The 25,035-nt window shown below is 50.7% G+C and overlaps 1 protein-coding gene across 5 annotated transcripts; it reads right to left on the bottom strand.

Moving 5' to 3' along the window:
• Window positions 1-1,105: 1,105 nt before the first annotated feature.
• Window positions 1,106-22,351, bottom strand: COMP (cartilage oligomeric matrix protein). 5 transcript variants are annotated; one of them, XM_075070950.1, is made up of 19 exons: window positions 21,824-22,351; window positions 18,772-18,860; window positions 15,729-15,780; window positions 13,685-13,857; window positions 12,337-12,474; window positions 12,156-12,233; window positions 11,849-12,007; window positions 11,139-11,243; window positions 10,512-10,619; window positions 9,750-9,909; window positions 7,766-7,888; window positions 7,316-7,364; window positions 6,203-6,396; window positions 4,467-4,645; window positions 3,912-3,960; window positions 3,225-3,421; window positions 2,803-2,975; window positions 2,422-2,561; window positions 1,106-1,713 (listed from the first exon to the last, which is right to left on the bottom strand). In XM_075070950.1, the coding sequence occupies exons 1-19, from the start codon at window positions 21,900-21,902 to the stop codon at window positions 1,655-1,657; spliced, it is 2,304 nt and encodes a 767-aa protein (XP_074927051.1). In that variant the 5' UTR covers window positions 21,903-22,351; the 3' UTR covers window positions 1,106-1,654. The 5 variants fall into 5 exon arrangements, with proteins under 5 accessions (XP_074927051.1, XP_074927052.1, XP_074927053.1 ...); XM_075070951.1 differs by having other exon boundaries at window positions 18,772-18,857; window positions 21,824-22,350; XM_075070952.1 differs by lacking the exons at window positions 18,772-18,860; window positions 21,824-22,351 and adding an exon at window positions 18,237-18,478.
• Between the last annotated feature and the right edge of the window lie 2,684 nt (window positions 22,352-25,035).

The raw sequence follows: 25,035 nt of genomic DNA, 5'->3' as shown, positions 1-25,035 counted from the left end.
AGCATGGTCAGAAACAGGGTATGATGTGTCCTATCCAGAAATGCTGGGCGTGCGATCTGCAGCATTCACAGAATGCGGTTCTGCAAACCAGAGTATTGAAGCACTGATTGATTCAAGAACCACCCTCTCTGCAGGGCTGGGGCCACTGCCATAGGTAGTGTGATAAATAGGGGACTGAATGCTACATCCATAGTTTTTCCTGCAGAATTCAGTCTCCACTCTAATCCCCTCCTTCAGAAAGGGAAAAGCCATTCAAAGAGGCATTCCAGGATGAATGCTCTTGGCAAATTCAGCCTGATGAATTATCCTGAGAGGGAAAGGTATCCTGCAGCATTCAGTAGTTACACTATTGACAAGAAAACCAAGTGTTTGGGAAATGCTCTTATGGCTCAGGCTTACCTACCTCTGAAAATAGCTACAACTCCCCCAGGTGGTGGAGTGGAAGAACGTGGTAAGTAAAATCTAATATGTTAAGAAGAGTGTAGGGGAAGAAGTCTCTTCAATGATAAAGCCCTAGGTGGGAGGGGCCCTGTGCTAATATTTTGACCGTCTTATAGTGCTTGGAGCCTGGAGTAGTTCCTCTTTAGGCTCACCACCCCTAAACCCCTTTATCATCTAGGAGCTGCTGTAAATGTATCCTACCAAACGGGATGGAGAAGAGAGAGGAACAGTTTGAGTTATTTTTACAAACCCAGGACAGGGCAGGGGTACCACCACCATGTGGTCAGCCTGCAGTGGGGAACCAGCCAGAGACTCCAGCCTGTAGGAGCAGCCAAAGCAGAGACCTCTGGAGACAGTGAGAACTTCCTGCAGTCTCTTCACCTCAGTTTCACTTCCCCTGGGCCCTCCTCACCCTCTTCTCACCTGTAGGATCCCTGCTCTTCCCTTTTTTTGATTTAGCTTCTTCCCTCCTACCTAAACCCAGAAGAAAAATCTGTCCTGTGAATTGAGATTTGGGGTAGGGTATGTCTTACTCTGGAGTGCCCAGCACATTCTTGGGGAGTCCTTAGATGCTACGTAACAAAGCAAATCTGACTGCTTCTCCCACCTGCTCCAGACAGTCCGCAAAGGAGATTTAAATAGGTCAATGATCACAAAAAAGTACTTACGTCTATTAGAGTGTTGTTTATTATCCAAATTATTCCAGAACTAAGGTGCCCTTTTAAAGTGCCTTTTGTGTTCCACGAGTAATTCAAACATCCTGCGCATCTCTAATGTACAGGTGCTTTTCAAACTGACATTTCCTGGCCTGCACCAGTAATGGGACTTGGTCTAACAGGAGGCAAAGTAAAAATCTTTTTAAGGCTTCAGAGCCACTACGTAGGGGACAGTTATTCAAATAGTTCCAGCCACAGCAGGTAGCATCTCAGCACATCTGTTTCCAGGCCATGTGGAAGACTAGTGTTAACAGCACAGTCATCGTTTTTGGCTTCTATTCACACTTCATTTATGAATCTCCTTCCAGCACCTAAAATCTCTGCAATTCCAATAGACTTTCATAGCAATTAAAGAGATTTGCTGTTGTGGAAAAGATGCCAGATAGGCTGCTGTACAGAGTGCAGTGGTACATTACATAGTTCTTTATTCAGTATATCAGAGCTGCAGTAGTGGATAGCTGAGTACTTTTTTAAAGCAAATTTTGATAGACAAACATTTAAGCCATGGGCTGGTCCAGCTGAGTTCGGAATGTCTTGTAATCTTCAGGAATGGTATCTGAAGGGGATGACATTGAAGTTGGTGTAGATTAGCATCGAGATTGCAGATGAGAAGCAGAGTAAACCAGTAACATGAAATAAACACACCCACAAGACCTGAGTGGGGAGACAGGTAAGGGGAGCTGGGAACCTCAAGAAAAGCCAAGCATGATTCCAAGGGATCACCATTCAGTAGTAATAGTCTTTTGTTTGAAACCCCAAATTCAGATCTTGAGTAAGTGTAGGGGATTGCCAGTCTCAGTGCAGTGACTGCATTCCATCTCCCTAAGGCCCCTGCAGTTTAATGGGAAGTGAACTCTTGGCTTCCTGTCTTCACCAGTGCTGCTAGAGATGAATTGCTGCCAGATTTCGCTCCAGAGCTGGATGCATTTTAGTAATCAACAACCCATTTTCATTCACGTGAGATCCCATAAATGCTGCACCAGCTTGGTTACACAAATTGAGAGACATGAATCTCTATCCATCACTGACGTGCAGCAGTCCCTTGAGGGGAACAAGGAGTGGGGCCATACATTGCATGGGGAAATGTCAGGCAGTCAAATTCCACCTTCCCACCCCACAGGCTGCTGTACTTTTAGGATAAAATGCAAGTTGTGTTGCTTAGTCTCTCAGAGCAGGTAGCATTGCTGGGACAGCTGGCAGCAACATTCCTGCTTATGGGAGCAAGAGGCTAGTCCCCAAAGTGTCAGCACAGGGAACAACTCACCATTGCAGCGGTAACGCAGGTTGGACCAGATAATGTTCTCCTGGGAGAAGCAGAAGACCCCCAGCCGACCCCCTCGCATGGTTGTATCAAGGACGACTCCGCTGTCTGCTACCATTTCAGGGCCTTCATAGAAGCGAGCTCTGGAAGGAGATGATGTATCTTAAGAGGCCTCGCCCTATTAAAAGTGATTTCCTTTCCCAAAGGAGGGAGTATTCCCCCATCATCTCCTGGGCATGCTGAGTAAGGAGAGGGGCACGGTGTTTGACTTCAAACAGGAGTTGAGTTTAGCAGTTGCTTCCTCCTTTCTTAAATAGTCTTAGTGCAGTTTTTAGGTTGACTCTCCTTCCTTGCACAGGGAACAAAGCAAGCCCTGCTCCTTACCTGATGTATCCAACTTGAGGCCGGTGCTGTAGGAACCAACGATATGAGGTCTTGTCCTTCCAGCCAGAATTCCTGGGGTCTTTCCATAGCAGTTTGACCTGGTCTGTCGTGTCTCCAGTGTGCCAAAGGGAATTACGAAGATATTCTCCTGGCCCTGTATTAGATTTCACTGCCTGAGGGAGGAGAAAGGGCCGTGCTCATGTAGTAGGAACACTAGAGGAAGTTAGTGCTACATTCACCACATGTACATACCTTCTGTTCATAAAGAGCAATTCTGGCCAGAGTGACAGTAAAGCTAGAGAGTCCTGCCCTTCCCCCAGGTAAGGTGCTTGATCTTAAACCAACTGATGCCCCCCTCCCACCCGCATGGGAGGACAGGAGCAGGGTGATCTGAAGCCCGGGGGTTTCTCTTGTGGTCCTACCTTCAGCTGAATTCCAGGCTCTGCTACTGCTCGGAAGGGGTTTGCCTGCCAGTATGTCTGCTCCATCTGCTTCCACATCACCACATAAAAACTAGAGCTGTCCTGGTAGCCGAAGATAAAGCCCGCATAGTCATCGTCTGTGGCGGTGTTCACATGGAAGGTGCCCTCGAAATCCACCCCGTTGAATGCAGTGTAACCTCAACCGGTAGGAAGGGGGGAGAAATAATCACTGCTCCTGAGCCAAGAAACAAAAACAGCCCAGTCCCCACTAGAAACTCAACCATCCTGTTGGGATCCAGGCCTTCCCTTCATGGGCTAATCCAGAGACCCATGCAAACACAGTCTCTCCCTCTTCTCCCCTAGCATTAGGTCCTAATAGCAGATCAAAACCAGACCCTTGTCTGGTTGAACCGAGCCTCCTGCTCAAGTGTCTAGTTTGTCCAGCTTCCATGTTATCCAGAAACTTCCCCTCTTCTAGATGTTGCTAAGAAAAATCCCTTAACTTCATTGCACCCAGGTTGCTTATTACAGAGCCAGAAAGTTCAAGACAAGAATTTCTTTCTTCCAAAGGAGGGGAATTTGGCTGAGCCACTAAAACAATCTCGAAAATGTTCTTTGAAAACTGTGCTGGGAAGAGGAATTACACCTATGAATAAGGCCCTGCTAGGCCAGAGAGCTGATTCTTACCCACAGCCAGGCCAGGATCGCTGTTCATGGTCTGGACAATTTCCATGCCCTGTGAAATGCAAGTGTTAACTTATTACCATTTGGAGCTGAAAACTTTTATCATTGTCACGTGGACTTGGAGCAAAGAGATGAAAACGTGCTTCCCTCTCCAAGGAGGAGATAGCAAAATCTCTCTCAACAAGAGTTTATTCATCTGTGAAAATCTGGTGCTGATTTAAGACGTGCTGTAATCCCCACCCCAAAGGGTTGGGAGGTAAGGGAGAGATTCGGCTACTCCAGCAGGCTGGTGCCACCCCACAGGGGCCTCCAGCCATGTCTCTGTAACCTGAGCCATCTCTCCTCCTCTTCTGGCTCTCCCTAATGACAACACAACTGGGCAAAGGGCGGGGCCCAGGCTCAAGCTTTGCGGGTCATTCCCCTCCCACTTCCATTCAACCAGCCAACAGAAGGACTTTGGGGTTTGTGGCTCTGTCAGTGGATTCTGCTAAGCCTTCTAGCTGCATCACTCACTAATTCCTAGTGCCCCCTCACACTAGATCTGAAGCCGTCTCCTACCTGGTTAAGGACAATCCAGTTAGGGTCAATCTGTGCGTCGCCTTCAGGGTCCAACACGACTGTCTGGAAAGCCCTGAAATCTGTCAGAGTCACCTCTGCATTCTCTGGGCACACGTCGATTCTGTCAATCACCTGGTCACTGTCAAAGTCATCTTCACAGCGATCTCCCACCCCATCACCTGTAATAAAGCACACCAAGTCTCCTGTTCTATGATAGCACCATCTCCTCGCACCCACTCGGCTCTCAGCCATAGGTTTCAGGGTGGTTGTATCTATGCTGTGATAACTAGGCCTACAGATTTACCCAGTGAAAGGGCATAAAATGTCACAATAACCCAGAACCACCAATGTTGAGGGGAGAAGGTGCAAAAGCGAGACTGACTGAATTAGTCCCTACAAAAAGACCTCCTGATGCAACTCAAGCACGGTCTTAAAATCATTCCTGGTAAATAAGTGAGATATTGGGGGGGAGAGGGGGCAGAGGATGGATGTGTCAGAAATTGGGCCTTACTGGACAAAATAATGCAAGGACAGGCTGTTCCAACCATCACTCCCTGGGGGAGGAAATACAGGTGAACAGGGGGAGGCTACTGCTACACTGACTGAAAGAAGGAGAAGGAACAAGCTTCATTCATGGCTGCCACCCTCACTGTCTCTGGGGACCTTGGACCCCCTTCATCCTAATCCTGAGCCATATCCTGACCTGACTAGACCAGAGAGGGACCCAGATGACACCACCACCCCTTGTTCTGGCTGACTCCTGAACACCAACTGGGATGTGACACTGTTTCCTTCCATATCTTATTTCTTCTCTTTTCTTCTGTCTGGTAAGCGTCTAGCTTAGCTGGCCAACACTGCCCAGAGGGCAACTAAAAGCCAGGCCCTAAACAGTCTGATGCTGGTACAAATTTGCCAGGTCTCGGAGCAGCTGATCAGACCATGGGCTGGGCCTGTGTTTTTCCAGCAGTGAGGCTGCAAGTGAAAGTCAACCCCAGAGCCAGAAGCTGTTTTTTTCCTCTTTGTTGCTCTTTTCTCTCCTTTGGGTGTGTTCGTCTTGTTTTGTCTTAGGAAACAGGATCAGACTTTGACAGTAGCTCCTGCCCAACTCAACTAATTTCCTCTCTTTTCCCTAAAAGGACAATTATTACCATCTTTTAGTACGATCTAAGAAACTGTCAGGCGAGGAGGGTGGTGCTTCGAAAAACTCTCACCAGGGAAAGGGAACAAGGGATATTAGCATAAAAGCCTTAATTAATACTTTACATTTCAAATGCTTTAACCAGCCCCACTTCCCTTTCTGTGCCTTTTATTAAAGGGTAACAGGATTTGTAATGGTGTTGGTGCCAAGCAGCTGGAGGTCTCTCCAGCAAATCCCAGATCTGTTTAGTCTGGTTTAGTGACTAGGTTCTGGTAATGCCTTTAGGCCATGTATTCCATCTACGTTAATACAACCACCTCCCAGATAGGTGCCCTGCTGGGGCCAAGTGTCCATGCACAGCTGGACTTCTCTTGGGACAGTTCTGTAGGAACCCCCACCTGGGGCTGGTTCCCCCTCCCAGTCACAGATGCTAATAATGCTGGCGGAGGGGGGGAGGAATTTCACACCTTTTAATCCAGTCACTACACCCAAGAAAAGGAAGTCATGTCTCCTAAATGTTCTTTAAACTAGCTAGCATGTGACTGAAAGCAAGAAAGGGCAGGTCCTGCAGGGCTTGTGCGACACTTGTTCCCCTTACGGTCTGAATCGTCTTGACCGGGGTTGGGGACTAGCCGGCAGTTGTCAGGGCCGGGAGGTCTTAGATCCGGAATCCCATCATTGTCATCGTCATCATCACATTCATCTCCAATCCCGTCGTGATCCGTGTCCAGCTGGGAGCTGTTGGGCACTGAGGGGCAGTTATCATGTGAGTCCTGGTGCCCGTCCCCATCTCTGGCAGAGAGAACATCAGACAAGCCAAGATCAGAACATCTGGCAAGACCAGTGGATGCTAAAGGGCGCAACGGGCACATGAACTCTGCCCCACATGCAACAGCAAGAAGCCTGCAACAAGTGTGGGTGTGTGTTTTACAAAGGAACCCGCCTGTCAGGTGAGTTGGGATCCTGCCTGACAGCAGGAAAGTGGCAGCTGGTGGTTAAATTCACTCAAGCTGGACCAGGGGTGGGCAAACTTTTTGGCCTAAGGGCCACCTCAGGGTTGCAAACCTGTATAGAGGGCTGGGTAGGGAAGGCTGTGCCTCCCCAAACAGCCTGACCCCTATCCACCCCCTGAAACCCCCCCATAGAACTCCTGACCCATCTAACCCCCCCTGCTCCTTGTCCCCTGACTGCCCCGACCTCATCCACACACACCCCCCCGACAGGCCCCTGGGACTCCCACACCTATCCAACCTTGCCTGCTCCCTGCCTGCCCTGACCCCTATCCACACCCTTGCCCCCTGATAGGCCCCCCAGGACTCGCACGTTTATCTGAACCTCTGCCCCATCCACCCCCCCTGCTCCCTGTTCCCTGACTGCCCCTCGGGTTCCCCGCCCCTTATCCAACCCCCTGACCTCCTTACCATGCTGCTAAGAGCAGCACGTCTGGCAGCCGTGCTGCCCTGCAGGAGTGTGAGCCCCGGCACCCAGAGCGCTGCCTGCATGGTGGCACGGCTGCAGGGAAGGAGGGACAGCAGAGGAGTGGCCGGGGGCCAGTCTCCCTGGCCGGGAGCTCAAGGGCCAGGCAGGAGCGTCTGCAAGCTGGATGTGGCCCACGGGCTGTAGTTTGCCCACCTCTGTAATAGGCCAATAGTTGTCTCAAGAGCAGCTATTACTTGTTCCCCAAATGAGCCTGGGGGCAGCTGGTTCTCACCGGTCCTGGTTAGTGTCACACAGGTCCCCCACGAGGTCATGGTCAGCATCTTCCTGGTAAAACAAAACATTAACCATCAGCTGAAACGTGCCCCAGGTGGACTGAAGATTTAGATCCCAAGGAAGAACAGACTGCTTGGGCCTAAGCACCTGCCCCCTCAATTGATATTTAGCGCTGGCTAGGTGAAGAGGGCCCCACAGAGGAAGCAATTTCTGCAGTGCTCATGGTGAACTGGTGGATTTCTCCCTGCAACAGTCATGGAGAGCAGTATTTTAGGATGCAAAGCTGCTGCTCCATCAGGCCCATGCATGCTGGGAGCTGTGGTCTCTACAGGCTGCCCTTCTGTAGTGGAGATTGAGCTACCAGCGAGGCAGCCCGTGGCTGGGCAGTGTGGGTGGCGTCCCTGCCACTACACCCGCTGATGAGAGCTCAAGCAGGAGCGACGTTTACTTGCCTGGCCTGGGTTACTGATGGTAGGACAGCTGTCACACACGTCCCCCACTCCGTCCCCATCACTGTCTTTCTGATCAGGGTTGTGGGTGTTTTTGCAGTTGTCCTCCACATTTTTGATCTCTGTAAGCCACAAACACAGGGCCCTTTAACCCAGCACTGCCATGAGAGGCAGGTGCAGCAACTAGGTTAGAGAGGGCAGGAAGCTGGGACTGGCTCAGTTCTTCATGCCCCTCTGTGTGCATTTCATGTATTTATGTTCTCTGGTGTTTCAGTGCCTCCAAAGGCTCTTCTCTAGGGCTGAATCATCCCTGGGGACTGAAATCAGAAGATCAGAGGCCACATTATTTTGAACCCTTTAATGGTTCAAAGGCAGAAGCACATGCCTGTAAACATAAATGAGTTTGTTCAGCACAGTAAAACCTTACTAACTAAAGAGGCAAAAAGAAAACAGAAGGTTTGGGTCAGGTAAACAGCCTGATGGGAACCTGAGGCCAAAGGAGAGCACTGAATTGTTGAGCTTTTTGCACTAGAGGTGTGAATGTACTTGACTTGAGTTTTGGCCGGCAATACCACAAGTTGCCTACAGAGGGCAGCTATGTCTGTCAAAGGCCAAAACGGTGCCCACAGCTGTTGGCGGCATTCACCAAACTGGGCTTTGTCCACACTAGACTTATTCCCCCTTTGCCACTCCAAGGGTGGGAGACTTCAGTTTTCCAAGCAATGAACGCTCATCCAGAAGTTACAGCAGCCCACCAGTGACATCTCCCCCAGGACACGGGATTCTCCCTAGTGCCCATATCCCCTCTGTGATCTGGGTGAGAGCTGAACCTTTCCTGGGTCCTCCAAATATCCAACTGGTATGTGAGGGGTGAGGAAGGAAAGGTGTTTAGTGGGAGGGAGACCAATGAGAAAATGCCCCCGGACTGGTAGTTCCCAGCCTGTGGCTCAGGGTGCTGGACACAGGGTGTTAGCTCTCCTTGTTAACAGCTGCTTCTACAAGTGTCCAGGTTTCCCATTACAAAGAAATCTCACCCATGTTATCATTCCTAGACACATCTGTACCATGCTGGCCTGAGAGAGGAACTGTTCTCAAACCTGCATTCCTCACAGAGAGTGACAGAGCTGCAAACATTCAGCATCCTGTCTGTCCAGGAGTAACGTCAGTGTTTTCCCAAACTGCTCTAAAGCAGATTTTATGTATTAGCCTTGGCTTATTTACTACGCATTGGCTGTTAGACTTGGAAAACTCCAGCAGCATCTTCTGGAGGTCTGAGACAGGCCAGACACAATATACTCAGCAACCTCTCTGACTTCACTTCTTATCACAATGCCATGAGCTTCTCCACCAATGAATCGTGCCAGGGAGATTCCTTAGTTGTAGCAACTCTGGGGAATAGTCTGTAAAGGAATTTCCTCTCTCCCAGGCCTGGGGCAGTTGTGGTTTCTGGCCCTAGAAAACGTGCATTTACCCCCAGCCCAGCTATCTGGTGATGACGTATAGACCAGCAAACCTCTTCCAGGACCTAGCCCTGACACTTGCTGCTTTAACTCCGAGTGTTCCCTCATCAGCCTGAGGCAGGTTGTGCACTCAGCAGGCCTTCAGCCACTGAGTGGCCTAGGCTGGGAGCTGCTCAGTGTGCCCAGCGGCTTCATTTCTACGTGGAAGCTGCTGCAGCTCTGATTTGGGAAGTCAGGTTCTAGGGCCAGTATGGAGATCGCGTGCGTTGTGGCCTCTTGTGAACCGTGAAGGCTTTTGGCCTGTGTCCTTGGTGGGGGCGAATCTCTGCCCAAGGACACAGTGATTAGAAGGGCTTTAGCCAGTCAGAAATTTAGTGCTTTTCCTGCAGCGCTTTAGGCCACCTGTCTCTAGTATCTGATTTCTGCCCGACGTGACTTAGTCTGTGGCCCGGGGCCGGGGGCAGCTCAAGGCACCGCCACTCTTGTTTGGGTGTGGTCTGTGTCCCAGCCCCCCCGCCCTTACTGTCTCCATCGATGTCATCATCACACACGTCTCCCTTCCCGTCCCTGTCACTGTCCCGCTGGTCGTTGTTCTTCACGTGCCGGCAGTTGTCACAGGCGTCGCCAAAGCTATCCTTGTCCGTGTTGCGCTGGTCCGTATTGCGCACAAAGACGCAGTTGTCCTGTGAGGTGGGGGGAAGGGAGCCATGATGAAGCTGCGCCCGGCTGTGGGGAAGGTACAGAAAGGGGTCCCGGGACAGACCTGCTCTGAACGATCTGAGCCCAGCCTGATGCCCTCATTCCAGGCATTGTCGCAAAGCCCAGGAGCGGTGTATGTTCAGCTGGGACCAGCATTTGCCCAGGACCAACACTGAAAAGCTGGGACACACCTATCCCTGCCACGCCCTCAAAGAAGCACGATTTCATCCAATCACAGCCTCCCGCTCTTCCTCCACACCCACCCCTTCCTGCCTTGATCGTTTCACGAGAGGATTAAAGCCTCCGGTCAGCACTGGACAAAACAATGGCTCTTTAGGGCACATCTGAAGCTCTCACCCCAAAAAGCCCCCTTTGCTTCAGGTACCGTAGAGGCCGCCCAAGCTTTGCCCAGCAGACGCACATCCTGATTAGCGCCAGCCTCAACTTCAGCATCCCAGGGTGAAGGCTACAGGTCTCCAGCCATGTAGGCAGAGCTGGAGCACTGCATGCTAGGACCTCCTTGTTTCTCTGGGTTCGGTGGGTATGTGCTGGCATGGCTTGGGGCTAAGCATTAGAGAGTCCAAACCTCTGCATTTAATATCCCATCTCCATCAGCATCGTCATCGCACGCATCACCGATGCCATCCTTGTCTGCATCCTCCTGACCGGAGTTGGGGATGGTCACGCAGTTATCCTGACAGAAGAGCAGCCGTGAAGTACCTTGAGCTGCTGGTGTATTGTGCAAACACCCTCCCCGCCACCCTTTTTCAAACCACAAAATCCTGGGCAAGCCTGTCCTGGGAGTCGGGTCACTCCTGAGCCAGTCCCAGGGTGGCAGCCACAAGCGATGCGCCTGCCCTGGGAGTCAGGTCACTCCTGAGCCAGTCCCAGGGTGGCAGCCGCGAGCGATGCGCCTGCCCTGGGAGTCAGGTCACTCCTGAACCAGTCCCGGAGCAGCAGCCATGAGCGACGCACCTGCCCTGGGAGTCAGGTCACTCCTGAGCCAGTCCTGGGGGCGGCTACAAGCGACACATCTGCCCTGGGAGTCAGGTCACTCCTGAGCCAGTCCTGGGGCAGCTGTGAGCGACTCGCCTGCATGGCTTGGGGGACAGTGGTTCCATAGGGGCGGGGAAGCGGAGCTGACCTGTGTTTTGAGCTCTTTAGTGCTGGCCTCTTGCTCTGCACTGCCCTGGTGTCCTGCTCAGTCTCTTACCTTGCGGCATTTTCGGTCTGTGCAGCGCAGCTTCTCATCTGGGAATCCATCAATGTCTGTGTCCCTCCCGCAGACGTAGCCATTCCCAGCCCAGCCGACAATGCACTGCAAGACAGCAAATGTGGGGAGTGAGGGTGCAGTGAGAGATCTACTGCAGACCCGCTCTCCTGAGCACATGCATCCGGGCTGCAGGGCTGCATACCACGGGCTGCACTTGGCCTCACAAATCCTGGGGGATTGGACGCCTCATTCCCCAGGTGAGCTATCCCCTGGAAGAGGCAGTTGTGCTGTGACGTGTTAGTTCAGATCTGAGCTCTCAGCTGCATACTGAGGCATAGAGAGATTCAGCAGCCCTGGGCTCCCCCTGGCTCCAGCGTGTTCCACTGGCCTTTAGTGCCCAGTCTGAACAGGGCTCACCCCCCTTCAGCATCAGTGCAGTACTCAGGGGCTGTGGACACACACAGACCTGGAAGCATTGGCTCACTGCACGTAGGCAGCATCTTCTCTGCAAGCAACAGGCTGCTCTGCAGTGTGCTAACGGAGAAGTTCCTCTCTCAGCTCAGCTGGGAGCAGGAAGTGATGCAGACTTGAACTGGTGGCACGTGCTGGCCAGTAGGGATCAGTGATAGTACGGACGTGAAGGGAGAACAGCCCCCCTGCCCTCCCCCCGAAGGCCTTGCTGTCTAAGCGAAGGGCAGTTTGGTTCTCACCACACACGAGATGGTCCCGTCACGTTCAACGATGCAGCGAGCTCTCTCATGGCACGGACTGAGTTCCCCATTGGGACAGCGTCTCTCCACCTGGCTCCTGCACCCAGCAATCTGGTCCCCAACAAAGCCAGGCTTACAGGACCCGCACCGGTAGGATCCCTGCCAGAGGAGCGACAAGAAGTAAGATGGGTGCTGGGAAAACGTTGCTTGAACCCCCATCCAGCGGGTGCAACTGCTCCATCCCAACGGAAAGGGGATGCTACAGGGTATCTAGGGGCAGTGGCCCAGGCCAGCTGGTGCTACTTACCCGAGTGTTGATGCAGATGGAGTTTGGGACGCAAGCCCTGGCGCTGTCGGTCTCACATTCATTGATGTCTGTGCAGACCTGTCCGGGAAGGAGGAAGTGGGAGGGTGAATCGCACCTCAGTAGAAAGCAGCCACCTCACTTAAAGTGGCTTTTGGGGATGGGATGAGGGGGGTGGATGTACCTGTTTGTTGGCTCTGGCGAATGCTAGCCCAACCCCTTGGGGTGCTGGCCCAGTGTAGCCGGTGGGACAAGGGTCACAATGGAAGCCAGGGGCCGTGTTAACGCAGTTGACTCTTGGGAAGCAGGGATTCGTGCTGCACTGTAGGCAGGAAGGAGAGTTCCTGCTGAATTGCTAGTTGTGATTGTAAACCAGCCATTCCTATAGTCTGACCCTGGTGGGACAGGGCAAGGAGGGACAGCCTCAAGAGGCAGGCAAGAGTGAATGGAGATATTTGAATTTCTGTGCCAGTGGAAAGTGCAGCTCCCCATAGGGTGACCAGATGTCCCGATTATATTGGGACAGTCCTGATTTTGGGGTCTTTTTCTTACATAGGCTCCTATTACCCCCCACCCCGTCCCGATTTTTCACATTTGCTGTCTGGTCACCCTAGCTCCCCATGTCCTCCGCTCTCCCAAGCTGAATAGGATGCAGACAAGGAAAGCAAATCAACCAAGAAGATTCCTTCCCGTTAATTTCCAAGGTGCCGACTGGTTTCCAGGCAGGGTAGTAACTGACCCTCCTTGGCAGTGTCTCAGAGTCCGAAGTGCTGTATAATTGACCATGCTGGTTTTGAAGGGTCAGGGTTTATTCACAGCACTGTGGTGAAGTTGCCCATCTCAGAAGGAGAGCGTTAGCGTTCAACAGCACCTCCAGCCCCAAACATTATACTTCCCTTCATTTTAAATTGCTTCATCTTTTCCCACCGTTTTAATTTAATCTTTGTGCATTATATCCCCGGTGTCATTAAACAAGGAAACCTGTTACCATCCAACAAACCTCAGCTGAACGAAATTCTAGCTGTACAAAGGACGTAAAACCGGTCTTTAGTAAGAGACTAGCCAAAGAATCAGGGGGGAAAAAATCATTTGCCTGGTAGAATCTGATCTTAAACTGCAGAGACAGATTGGAAACACTGAGGCCGGTTTAGTGTGTTTGGAGGGAGCCTGCTGTGCAGGTTTCAGGGGTCCATTATGATCATCTAGTCTGAGGTGCATATCACAGGCCAGCGACCCTCATCTGATAACTTTTTGCATCAGGCCCCTGTTTGCATCACTTTTAGAAAGAGACACCAAGCCTTTAAAGACTTCTTGGATGGAGCAAGAAGAAGGGAGTTTTAATACATGAGATATGCATCCACTCCAGTTAAATTACAGAGGCCATTGGTCTGTTGCATTAGGCAGGGAAGTGTAACTGTGTGACCTCCACTGCTGATGACAAGGCTAACATGAGAGACTCCTACTCTGCTCCAGATAGGAGTTAGCCACAGGTTTCTGTAATGTCCCGTGACTCACTGCAGGTGGGTTCTGACCTCATTGATATCTGTGCAGTTGGTCCCATTGCCTGTGAAGCCCAGGGGGCAGGGTCCACAGTGGAAGCCAGAGTCAGTCTCGGTGCAGGTAACTCCAGGGAAACATGAGTTTGGCAAACATCTGGGAAATCGTGTTATGCTGATCGCTGGGCCCGTTGCCCCTGGGTGCATACCTGAAGAACAGAAAATATGTTAGGAACAGAGCTGCCACAGAGAGCACCTATCCTATGTTACACTTACCAGGGGCCTTCTCAGAGTGCTTCACAAATAGTGAATGATCTCTCTCAGCCCTGGGAGGGAAAAGAGTCTTGTTCCTATTTTGTAGATGGGGAAACTGAGGCACAAAGAAGTTACTTGTCTGAGGCCTCTCAGACTCAGTGGGAAATACAGCCTGACTCCCCATCTGGTACATTAATGACATCCACATCCTTCTCAGTCCTGCTCGCTTAACCATCACACTCATTACCCAGACTCCCCAGGGTAGCAGAGGGTCCAGAACTGGCCCCAGAAGGGAGGGCTGGTACAACTCCCGGCTGGGGATCTAAGATTAGTATCTATTTCTGAAGCTCCAAGGTTGTCCCATGAGAGGACTGTTACCCAGTCTGCCTTGACGGTATGGATTAGAGCTGCAGGAATGCTAAGAAGAGTTCTCATTCAAGGCCCTGACAGCTCGAGGGATAGCCCCAGGAATGCCAAGTAATCCATCTTTCCCCAAACTCTTTGGAAACCAGAGTAATGAGCAGGGAAGACAAAGATCAAGTGAGGAGAAGAAAGTTCAAGACAGTTTTATGAGCAACTTATTAAAAGAACTGCTGTGGATGAATGTGATTCTGTACGGTGGGTCCCAGAGCTCTGGCTAATCTCTTTTGCTGCAGAAATGTGGAACCAGTTACTGCTCTATTCTTTAGATGTGCTGGCAAATAACGGAACATCTCACTCAACTGCACTCTCCTAAAACTAAGTACACTGGAAGTAAATCTCAGGCCAGAAAGTCACTTAGTGGGGAGCAGGCAGCAATTGATGTACAAAATGTTGATTGATTGTTTCCTTGTTTGGACGGGGCAGAAGTGGCTTGGAAGGACTGGCACAGAGTAATGTTCCATTTCATTCACAGCTCAGGAGTGGCCAACTCTTAACTAGCAAACTTGCCCCCATCCGCTCCCTCCCACTTCCGCCCCCTAACTACCCCTCAGAACCCCTGCCCCGTGGGGTTATTAGGCGACAGGTGGCTGTAGGCACCTGAAAACCGAAATGACTGCCCTGCCCGGTGCAGGGTGGCCTGGCAGAGGGCTATTATGGAACAGAGTCTATCAACGGTTGAGGGTACAAAGAGGTGGGGGTTGTGTGGACTAAGGCTGGTCCCGAGGCAGCCGGCGATCGAGAGGACTCTGGGCTCACCTCCTTGCAGCACTGCACAGGTTTAACTTGAGGCCTGATTTTCAAACAGATGCGAAAGGCTGTGTAAACACGCCGCATTCAGGTGAAGAGCAGCGGTTTAGCTTACGTTGACTAGGAACACGTCTGAGCTGATCTAAAAGACAACTGTCTACACAGCGTTTTACAGCAGTGTAATTAAGCTAGTGCATGTGTGTCTGGGCAAGGCCTGGGTGGCAGAACGGAAGAGGCTTATGTAGGCACATGTGGCTCCCAGCCCCTGCACCAGCTAATTGTTCCGCTTGCGATTGCTAAGGGGGTGACATCCTAGGAAACAGACCTGAGCACAGGGCTGGGGTCCAGAAATACCCACATTCTAACCCCAGCTCCGACACTGACTTCCTGGGGACAAGTTGCTTCACTTTCCCTAGATCACAGCTCAGTACAATTATCCTCAGCTGCCTCCCAGGAGTGGGTCACGAAGCTTAGTTAATGGTTATGAAGTGCTTTGAAGAGGGGCATTGCCAAGTCTGAGGATTATCCTAGGGCACTTCTCGTGAACGTGAACAAGCCAACCCCTTGATGGGGGCTGTGGTAGCTGATGGTCTGTTGCTTGTTTAGGAGGCAGCAGTGAGCAGCTGGGCCTGGGGCATTTCACAGAGCAACTCACCACAGGCATCGCACTCCATGACCGTGTTTTTCAGGAATGTGATCTCCTTAATCTAGGAAGGAAACAAGAGCCCCCAGTTAGCCAGAAGCTTCTGCTCCTATTCAGGTCACTTGCACTGAGGCTTTTCAGTGCCAGAAGGGACTCGCACACCTGTGTTTCTACACGTCTGTTTACAAGCGGTGTAGTCTTGCACCAAAACCTGAGTTGTGGGCCTTGTGCGGACTGAGACTGCCCTCCGCACCTCTCACACACCCTTCAGCCTAGAGGAGGCAGGCCCCCCTTGCTGCTGAGATGAGCTTACCATGGGCCAGGGGAGAGACATGTTTCCTTTCTCCAGGGGCTTTCATACTCATGCAAGTTGCTGGGCTTCTCCCTCATAGCACTGAGTGCTATTCCCTGTAGCTGTACCTCCCCTCTAAGCTGGAGGGCATGAAAGGGAAAGTCAGGGGCAGGGGTGGCTCCAGGCCCCAGCATGCCAAGCACGTCCCTGGGGCGGCAAGCCATGGCGGGCGCTCTGCCGGTTGCCGCGAGGGGAGTAGGCAGGTTGCCTTCGGCGACATGCCTGCGGCGTGTCCGCTGGTCCCGCGGCTTCGGTGGAACTCCCACAGGCGTGCCGCCGAATCCGTGGGATCGGAGACCTCCCACAGGCAAGTCACTGAAGGCAGCTTGCCTGCCGTACTTGGGGCGGCAAAATACCTAGAGCCGCCCCTGGTAAGGAGTTAATTAGTGTCACACAGGGGCCACTAGATGAAGGGCCTGGTTTGACAGGTGGGAAATCAAGGGAGAGCAGAGACTCTCCGAATATCTGGGGTGTCAGACAGCCTGCCCAGCACTGCAGGTGCCACAGCTGGTGCACAGCTGCTCTGAGACCAAGGCTCAGTCCTGCACTTCCCCTCCCAAAGGCACTTACTCCAGGGACCGCCCCCCCCCCCCATTCACTTAGCAACCTGCTGCGTTTTCTAGTGTGGGAGGATGAAAGCAAAGCAGCTGGCAGAAGTCACTGAAATGGCTGCAAGGGACTAGCCACCAGCCTAGCCAGTTCCTTTAATCCAAAGAGGGGGTGGGGGAAGATCAACAGGGTCATTAAAAAAAAAAATCTGGATAATCTGCAGTGGGTGGGGGTGGAGACAGGCTGTCCCTTCAGTGGAGTAAAGGATGTTGGCCTGGCACAGACAACGATGTATGTGTTTCAAGGCACATGTAGAACCCAGCGCTGCAGGCTCTCCATGACCCCAGCTCTCCTAAAGCTACACCCAAGCCAGAGAGCCTGGTTATAACCCAGATAAAGCACCTAGCAAGGGCAGGAGCAGTCCAAGGCTTTAATCTGGTTCTGGGGACACCAGTTAGGTCCCAGGCAAAACACCCCTTTCATCTGTGGCCCCATCGCAACTAGGAAAATGCATGAGCTAAGGTGTTTTAAGGCAAGACTTTGCACTCAGCGTAGGCACCTTTAAAAATAGCAATGGCAGACCCTGACTGCCTGGGAACCCAGTGTACAAAGTGCACTGCCTGGGGAATTGTCTAGATGACTTCATAGGTCTTTTCCAGCTCCCATTTCTGTGGTTCCATAACATCGGAGGGAGCAGCGCTGCCCAAGTGAGGGAAGGGGAGAAGTCAGACTGCAAAGTGACATCCCCTGATCTCTGTCCAGCACCCACAGACCTTGTGTTCTCATCACCATAGATCAGGATTGTGCCCACACGGAAGCACCTGTTCATACCTGCCCACAGCTCCTACGTACAAGGGCAGGGTCTCACTTTACACCAGCCTCTTCCTCCATCCAGCGTTACCCTGGGGCTACAGTAATCTTCACGTCATGTGTTCAGAATAATTTAATCTAAACCAGATGTCGCACCAAACCCAAATCCCCAATTCAGAGCATTCCAGCCAATGAGGCAGTTTGGAGCAGGATTGGAGCACTGCTATCCAGCACCACCTCTAAGTCAACTTGATGCTGCGGATTCGGGCTGCTTAGCCACCTGTGGTTGCTCATTACTGATGTGTGAAATACTGAATTGTGGAAAATAAGGTAATAGAAAAACTTAACAAAATGAACAGCACCTCTGTGTAAGCTTCCACCTTAGCTCTCTAGTGATGTGCGTGAGTCCTTCATGCGAGAGAGTCTGTTAGAGACTGAATCCATGGCAGAATAAATAAATAAAGCCTGTGTGGAGAAGCAATGTTCAGCTTGAAGGGCGTGTTGGAAAGCACCGCCCCAGGCTACCAGGAGCCATGTCTGACCTGATTCCTAGCAAACACTGAATATTTATGCAACAGCCTGAAATGTGAGAGTAACTCAGTGCAACAGATGGTTTTGCAGATTAGAGGCTGCCCAGTTTGCACTGGCACAGGGGCCTGGCTGCCATTCCAATTCTCTGGCAGGCAGAGGCTGCTGCCTTCCGTGAACAGAGGCGAGAGAGGGAGAATGAAACCTTTCTATGGAGTTAAAAAGGAGCTGACCAGACAAATTGCCACCTCCTTGGTAAAACAGGCAAGATCTAAATTCACCCAACGTTCCAAAGTCCCTCAGCTGCCGCTGGAGCCTGCGAGGTGTAGGATTAAAGCACCAGGAGGAAACAGACCGTGAATACAAGGCTTGTTCAGATCCCATGTGACTTCTTTTTCCTAGACCCTACTGGGTGGCTGAATGGGCTCCTCTCTCTTCCAGCCTGGCCTCTGCCTGTTGACTTCATAAACCCACAAAACCAAGGAAAAAATGATTCTCCTACTGGCCCTGCCACGCATTACTCCAGTGATATATGTCCGTTCTGTCTGTCTATTCACATACAAAAATAATTCTTCATTTGTGTTAGTTTTTGGTCAGATGAGGGCCCAAGCAGTTTGCATGGAAATTTGAATCCAAATTATCTCAGAATTCAGCGATGCTCAGAGCTAGGTGTGGGGGTCACCTGGGGATCCTACCCTTGCATGGGATGAGAATACCATTTTGATCTCCCTGTTCAACAGGTCAGGGTGCGAGGCAGCTGCCTCCCTGGTCCCCCTGGCACAGTGTGAGAGAGACCTGGACCGCTTTCTCACGTACCTGCTGCTTCAGCAAATCTCTGACTTCCTTCAGCGCCAGGTTAGTTTCTCTCATCTCTGCGAGCATCTGGTGCCTGACATCCTCTCCTACTGAAAACAGGAGCATCAGTAGTGGAACATGCCAAATGGTCTGCTCACCTCTGCATTGTGTTTACTGATTCTTAATTGTTATGCCTCTCCAAATAATTACAACCCACTAGCAAGGATCCCCTCCCCAGTCTGGGGCTAGGAGGCGGTTGCTGAGAGTAATCTGGAGTTGCACACTCTAGAAGGAAGATTACATTGGACTTCAACGGCGCTGAGTCAGAGACGAGAATGCAGGGACTTTTTCAAGGAATACCTGGTAACGTGATCAACACTAAAACCGTAGGAGGAACCTGTTTTCCTTTCACCCCAAAGCTACTAATCAGACCCCTCTTCCTCAAGGGGTAACCATCCACTTCCATAATGCATTTCCTGGGCACATTGTGACAGCTGCAGGAAAGGCAAGATGGGTGACACACCTCCCTGTCTCTCTCCCCCTACTCCAGAGAGGGAGAGGGTGTGGGTGATGTTTGGCTAACCTGCCAAGGTGACACTTAGCCCCACCGCTAAACTGCCAGGCCAGCTCATGCGCCGGCTGTAGGACTAACGGTTCGTGGGGCAGGTTTTGTGCTGGCTGCATATAGAAGGGGTATGCTGCTGACTAGGCAGAAGGCAGTTTACAGCCCAAGGCGGTGGAGGATTCTATGAGGGGCAGCACCAAACATCAGCTGGCCCTAAGGCTGTGCCCATGCATAGAAAGAAGAGCTGCTACCCAGGGGGTCACGGCCCACCCTGTTCCTAAGATCCAGGAGGCTCTTCATCCACTGCTTTAAGGGTGCTTTGCGGGGCAGTTTCGCCTGCCTACTTGTGGACAGCAGCAGATCCCCTGGCATAGAATTGCCTTGTGGATTCTGGGACGTGCAAGGGACGAGGCACATCCACCTGCACGCACTGCCGCTCCAGGGGGGTTGAACAGAGGTGTGCAAAACAATTCCCAGGTCCCCCACTGGGCAAAACCAACCCCTCTGAATTCTGATTTGGCTCCTCTTTGAAATATTTGATGGTCCTGCTCATGACAAGGGAACGTTCCAGCTGAATTAACTAACCCCTGTGGCTAGTTCACTCGAATCCCCTGCCATGCTGAGTGAGAGGGTCTCTGTCTAGTGTATACTCCTGGATACTGATTGGCTGGGGGGGCGGGGTCATGTGATTTATAACACAGCACAATTGTCCATGTATTTGTCTCTGTGAGGTGACACCACTGCACATGCCACACGGGATTGGGCCTGAAGATCATTTGGAAATCGCAGCTAATTCAGAACATGACAGCCTGCAACCTGCCTTGGCTCTCAGTCAGTTCTGCAATGAAATTCAAGGCATTTCTTTTAACCCGTGAAGTCTTGAGTGGTTTTGGCCTTGTCTGCCTAGTGACTGCCTCTGTCCTCATGCAGTCCCATAGCAGCCGTAAGCTACAGGGTCACCGAAGCAAATAAAATTTCTTGCCATTAGCCCCTGGGTTTTCAGGGAGGGGAACTGGGCTCGAGATTTCAGTTCCTCACAACTTGGTCTTTAGGTCCAGCTCTGCCAAGGTATTTAAGCCTCTACCGTCCATTGCAATCAATGGTGCTTAAAAACCACTCTGGTTCTGGGCGCTAGAACCTAAACTAGGGTAGCCTTTGAGGCATGCTGCAAAGCTCATCTATGCTCCAGTGGGGAACACCACATTTAAAAAATCGCTCAGTAAAGGCCATCACAGCTGTGCTGCTCTTTTCCTGACCCCAAAAGGGAGACCACCACTCTTTCTTTTCTCTTCTCTCCTCAAGGCATTTCTGACCAACCTGATACCCTGGTACCTCGCAGAGGGAGCAGGAAGGAAATTTCCTATCCACACACAGCACTGTGTAATTGGTCAGGTGCATTATGGGAGAAGACACTGTCCTCCTCCTCTGAAGCCTGAGGTATCTGCCAACGCCAGTGGCGGGATATCAGACATGAAGGTCCACGTAGTTGACTCCATACAGCAAGTTGTATGTTCTGTAATGAGTAACCCTGAATGTCTGGAAGGTTGGCTCTGACAAGTATTTCAAAGTTTGGGTGAATATTTGTCACCTCTCCAGCACAATTCGGTCTAGGAAACGAACCGACAAACACCACAAGAGTGTCTAAGTCAAACATCAAATGAAACCTTCTTTTCCCAGTAGGGAGTAGAGGGTGGTCAAACATTTTCTGACTTCAGAAACCTATTCTGTGAGGGTTCTGGCTTAAGGTTCTATTTTATCTGAACAGGTTTATCTGTCCCTAGTAGCCTGGTACTATTTTAAAATGAACAGTGGAAAAGCTTGCATAACGTGCCCAAGGAGCCAGGTGCCCCAGTGGGATTCCCCCAGGCAATCTGAGCATTTGCAGACATGCCGTTTAGTTTGCAACCCATATTCCTGAGCTCCCTCGCGCTCTTTGCAATCGCATTTTGCCCTTTGGAACTGGCTCTTTTTGTTCTTGCTTTGCTTGACATGGGAATCACAGATTCCTCATGACTTGAGCAACAATCCTGACCATGCTGCTCAAGAAACAAAGCACTGCCATGAATCCCACCCAGGGCTGAATTCCTAGCCTAGACGATAGGGTTTCCCTGAGCTGTGTGCGTATGCAGAGCATACAGAAATCCCAGGTATCTGCCACAGAACATCCTGCAGCAAATAGGTCTTTAATCTCATCATTTGCAAAACAAAAATGACTTGCCAGGGGCACATTATCCTATTTGCAAAATAACAAAAATTTGGTCAGTTCCAGCTGCCAAAGGGGAAGAGATTTAATTGTTAAAACATTGTTAAATAGAGGAAAAACTACAGCCTAGGACTGGAATGTTTAAACCGATTGGCCCAAGGTTTTATATGAAGTTACAATTGATAAAAATCGAATTTAGGTATCACCGGCTATGGTTGATGAGTCATCTGCTTTTTCGCAGCTCTGCTGCACCCAGTGTTTGCAGAGAAGGTCTGCGCACATAGAGGTAATTAAAACCCACTTACCTCCTACATCTGTCATCTGACTTGATGCAAAAGGACAACAGAGGCTTAGGAGAAAAATGAAGGCTAGAGTCGAAATCATTCTTGAATCCGAGAGAGGTGAGAATGTGTGGGCTTCTCTTGCAAGGAATTTAACCTGCAGGCTTGCCTCTGCTCCCCATTAGTGTCTGTGGTTCGCTGTTTATGAAGTTGCATTCCTTCCTCTGAAGTTCTTCTTCTCTGATGCTGGACTAGGAGTGGACGTCATTTCTGGCTCCCAGTCCACAGAGAAGGGTTACAAAAGTAAACAATATGAAAAAGTCATCAGGAGAGCAGCTTAGTGGTTTTTTTAAAACCATCTTGCACCACAAAAAGGTCAGAAAATTCCAGAATTAAATGGATTCCCTTTTAGATCAGTGACTTGTTTTTTTGGATGGAGCGGGCCAGGGAGGGTGGAATTTATAGTCCTGGCTCTAATGGCATTTTCCTTCTAGCATTGCTCGCAAGAACACACCAGCTTATAGTGAATGTGGGCTTAACTAGAGATTCATCCAGGGTCCTTTGGACTCCCAAAAGTCAGTTCTACCACTTGCTCTATTGTTCCATCCTCTTCCACCCATTAGAGGACAAACCCATCACATATGTCTCCCATTCAGTGGCTTCCCATGGGGCACAGGCTCAGCACAGACTATTACAGTAGCCAGGCGCCGAGCTGCAACAGACCGTTTGGGGGGCTACAGTGACCAAAGGTGGTTACTCACTCTGAACTGGTCAGAAGGTGAAGGGTCCCTGTCGCACAAACCACCACCACAAGCGGTGCTACCTGGCCTTCATGTTAGATAAGTGCTGGCCTCTTCTGCAAGATAACAGGCCACGGACTCCTACCCTCGCTCCTACAGGGAACGAAGCATATTGGCAGGGTGGTGGGAGGAAAAGCTCTTTCTGCTGCTCCCTTTGCTGGTCTGGCTGTGTGGATAATTAATTCTCAATCCAGCACCTTCCACCAGCACCAAATTCACCACACAGCAAACACAGGAGGACTCAAAAATCCACTTACAAGGCAGCTTTGGGATGACCCTGCCCATATGGGGATTAGGCCAGGAGCCTCTCGGTGTCATCAGAATAAGAGGAAGTTATGGGTACCACTGCAGCCCACACTGGAAGATTTTCAGGAGTGACGAAAGCCAGCTAGTGCTGCTCCTTGCTCTGTGCACACTCGCAGGAGGATTGTGAACTCTGACTTGCTGCAGCTGTGCTCTGGCAGCCTCTAATTCATGCTGTTCTCTTGGAGTTGCCACAAACAGCAGAGCCCCAGAGCGTGGCACCCTGGGCTCCTAGGCTGGTGGAGCAGCAGGACCTTTGCATGCTCATCTGAAACTTGTGGTAAGGTCTGAAGACAAAATGACCACATAGCCTGTGTGCTAGAGTGGGAGGTGAGGCGATGCGGAGGGACCCCACTGGTGAAGGTGGCAGTCCAGCAGTGGTTAATTTTATGTTCCATTAACGGTGGAACAGGAAGTTTATATATAGTAAATTTGCAGCTGTTAAGCAGCCTTTATATGACTCTTAACTTGTCTGAAACACACAAGAGTCATCTTTAGCCAACTAGGGCTGGCTACAGCTGGGTCAGGAGCCCCTACGAATGCTAACGATGCTGTAAATAAAATGTTTGCTGTAAATAAAAGGAGTTTGGCTTGAATTGAAAAATAACTGTCACTTCCCACCTGTACTGCAATTTTCATCATTCTTTCCAGCACCTTCATGGCAAACCAAAGCAAAACCATGTGATTGTCAGATCTTCACTAACAACCCAGAGCCTCTCTTGGGGCCACTCACTGGGCAAGCCAGCCCTACCTTTTTTTCTTTTTTTTAAGCCAAAAAATTTCAGTCAACTAAATTCTGTCAAAGATGCTGGACTGACAGCCCTAAAGCCCAAGTCCTCTGTCCCAAGAACACGTATCACTTGGGCAGCCACCATGCAGGCTTTCCACACATTATCCCCTAGCTACTGTCCCTCCAGCCTACGTTGGAAAGACCCCCTGATAAGGGGAAAGAGAGTTGTTCAGTGTCTGTGGCCCACTCAGCCTATGGCCAACAAGGGACCCGTTAGTGCCACTTCTGGTGGTGGCAGAGTTTGATGGGAAGCACGTTGCTTTGACAGAAGCCTGATAGCTCATTATGCTAGACCCAGCACCGACTCTCCAAAATACCTGTTTGGTTCAAGGAAGAAAAGCATAGAATGAGAGAGACGTAACCCACATGGAATGAGGAGCGCACACAAGGGTCCCTTGTGAGCTAGTCCCAGCAGGAATTCACATTGGAGAATTTGCTTAACATGGAGAAATATCTGTATCTATATAGACACAGATCAGCCCATCAAAACCGCAGCATTACAAAAATAAAAACTGGAACCATTCAATCCAAAGCAAATAAAATGTGCCTGTGCAGTAATAATGTTTGAGGCATTGCTCAATGATACCAGAGCAATAAAAATCCTTAAGGTCGAACGCCCCATAAACAGGAGTTTGGATGCCATGTCACAGTGAGTGCTGCTCTGGCCCTCTGCATCTCCTAGCCAAGCCCAGACAAGGGCAAACGAGGACACGCACTGCCCTTCAAAAACTAAATAAAAAAAAGTACAGGCAGTTAGAGCAAGTGGTTAGACCAATGCAGGAATTGTTCCCTTGGAATTCATAAGGGTTTTATTGTCTTGCACTGTTAGTTTTGCAATAAAATTTCAGAAACCAAAAAGATAAGTCTCTGACCTGCCTCATGTCTCCTCTCCAAACCAGATGTTTGCCAACCCCTGGGGAATGGACATGTGAAATGATACAGCCCCTAACCAGAAAGGGAGCAGTACCCAGAGCCATGCAAAGTCGTGGTGGGGGGACAGGGACATCAGCAGCAATCCTGTCCCCTCTGCTTGGGACTCAGCAGTTATAGCTCAAACACCTCTCCTGCCATGGCTACCCTGTGCCTCACTGGGGATTTGGGAGCTTGTTGCCCACACTGGTGTGTGAAACCCCCACGACTTTGCATACCGTGTAGTGATTTAACAAACCTCTGAAACAACAAACATTAGATGTTAATTCACTTCCTTCTGTGTTAGTCCAGGGACTGAAAACAGAACCTAAAGATAACACTGGGAGGGAGAAAAACAAATGCAAACCTGGGGTGAAGGGGATCTGGGACAGGCTCATAGGACACCAGGAACAAGCCAAGCTCCTCCTCCCAGG

This window comes from Chelonoidis abingdonii, chromosome 11 (genome assembly GCF_003597395.2).
Source record: "Chelonoidis abingdonii isolate Lonesome George chromosome 11, CheloAbing_2.0, whole genome shotgun sequence".
Classification (NCBI taxonomy): domain Eukaryota; kingdom Metazoa; phylum Chordata; order Testudines; family Testudinidae; genus Chelonoidis; species Chelonoidis abingdonii.
Note: the sequence above shows the minus strand (reverse complement) of the source record. Positions and strands in the feature narration are given on the sequence as shown.